The sequence below is a fragment of the Carlito syrichta genome, unplaced genomic scaffold (genome assembly GCF_000164805.1).
Source record: "Carlito syrichta isolate Samal-C Ts95f unplaced genomic scaffold, Tarsius_syrichta-2.0.1 Scaffold308104, whole genome shotgun sequence".
Lineage (NCBI taxonomy): Eukaryota > Metazoa > Chordata > Mammalia > Primates > Tarsiidae > Carlito > Carlito syrichta.
The window spans coordinates 184,596-186,404 of NW_007252200.1; the positions used below are offsets into that span (position 1 = coordinate 184,596).

The 1,809-nt window shown below is 60.5% G+C and overlaps 1 protein-coding gene across 1 annotated transcript in view; it reads right to left on the reverse strand.

The window, feature by feature from the left end:
* The window catches only part of KCNH3 (potassium voltage-gated channel subfamily H member 3), a 17,441-nt gene that overhangs the window by 6,534 nt on the left and 9,098 nt on the right, over positions 1-1,809 (reverse strand). Inside the window, exons 9-10 of the mRNA XM_021715990.1 lie at positions 1,583-1,785; positions 911-1,160 (exon numbers count right to left, since the gene is read on the reverse strand). Coding sequence (XP_021571665.1) covers positions 911-1,160; positions 1,583-1,785 — 453 coding nt within the window. The remainder of the gene's footprint in view (positions 1-910; positions 1,161-1,582; positions 1,786-1,809) is intronic.

Below are 1,809 nucleotides of genomic sequence, written 5' to 3' on the forward strand. Positions count from 1 at the left end.
AAAAAAAAAAAAAAAAAAAAAAAAGAAACACAGGACTTAAAGCCAGGCAAACTGCATTCCAACCCCTGCTAGCCAATCTCTAGCTGTTCATTAACCTCTCTGATCTCAGTCTCCTGCTATGCAAAATGAGAATAATAATGGGTCCTGCCCCACCAGGTTTTGTGAGGTTTGCATGAGATAAGGCGTGCAAGTGGCTGGGACAGGGCTGCTCATGCTGTGAAACCCCTGTGATCAGCACTACTGTGATGCCCATTCCACAGTGGCAACCTCTTCACCCTCAACTAGGGGGCTGAGTCCTCACTTTCACCTTTCTTTTGCCAAGGAGGGAAGTATATACACTGCAGACACCTCATTCACCAGAATGAGGTGAAAGCTCATTGGAGGCTGAGCTCTGCTGTCCCCCATCTGGGCCTGGGCCTGCTTCCTGATCTGCCCAGAATCTCACCTCTCCTGGGGGCCCAGGAACAGCTTTCGTTCCTCCTTTTTTGGCCCTGCCTGAACACTGCTCCCCAGCACTCCCATCTCTCTCAGCACTATCATCCCCCTGCCCCCCGCCCCCCCCCAGACTGGCTCCTTTTAAAAATCCTCCCACTTGCTCTGTCCCAGGAACACCTATGAGAGCATGCTACCTCCTTATGTTGCCACCTTGTGGTCATGGAGTCTTCCCTAAGCTTTGACCAGGACTCCATAGCTACTCCTGACGCCATCCAGGATGTTTCTGTCCCGGTGGCTGTGTGTACATCCATCCCCTCTCTGGGTTTTCTGCAGATTGAGGCCATGGCCTGCCTCTCTCTCTCTCTCTCTCTCTCTCTCTCTCTCTCTCTCTCTCTCTCTCTCTCTCTCTCACACACACACACACACACACACACACACACACGGTCCCTGGGCCGTCTCTCGCACCCTCACATACCTAGGATGGCGAGCACGGTGCCACCCTTGAGCACCTCCATCGAGCCGGAGCAGACAAAGTAGAGGGCCTGGAGAGCATCGCCCTGGTGGATGAGGTACTCGCCGGGCGTGCAGAAGGCGGGCCGCAGGGCCAGGGACAGCGCCCGCAGGCAGCCCCGGCTGGCGGCCTCGAACAGCGGCAGCTGCAGGACCTCCTTGTGCAGGTGCATGGCGATGTCGGCGCGCAGCTCGTCCGGGAGGCTCTGCAGCAACTGCAGGTGGGGAGGGTGGGGGGTGTCGGAAGAGGAGGCTGCCTCCAGCCAGTCCCTCTTCACCTGGCTGGCCTCAGGAGCAAAGCAGGCATGGGAGGAGCCTGAGGCCTCCCCACGCATCAAGCATCAAGCCGCCAGTGAGCTGCCTCGCCTCCCTCTCAGTCACGTTAGCCCAGCTCCTCCCCGACTCAAGCCTGGACGTCACGGAGCATTGAACCCCCGGGCCCGACGGGGACTCGGAGGGGTCCGAGTCTCCTTAGCGGCCCTCTGCCCCACGCTGCTGTGCCCCCGGAAGACAGGGGGTGCAGAGGCCCACGTCCGCGCTCCGCCCCCTCCCCGCTCCCAGCCGTCTTAGGCAAGCGCACACCCCTTGCGGGAGCCCAGGCTGGAAGCGCCCGCCCTGGAGGCCCGCCGCACCTCACCTCGGTGGTGTCGATGCCGTTGTTCACAGCCCAGGTGGCCTGGAAGTACTCGAGCATGCGCTGCTTGAGGGGCTTGGGGATGCGGTGAATGCGGATGTAGTCGCGCAGGTCGCGCGTGCGGCTGTGGTACAGAAAGCGGCGGGCGTACATGCGCTGGATGATGGCCGTCACGTTCCCGAAGACCACCGCGTGCATCAGGGCTGGGGAGGGCGGCGAGAGGGGTCACG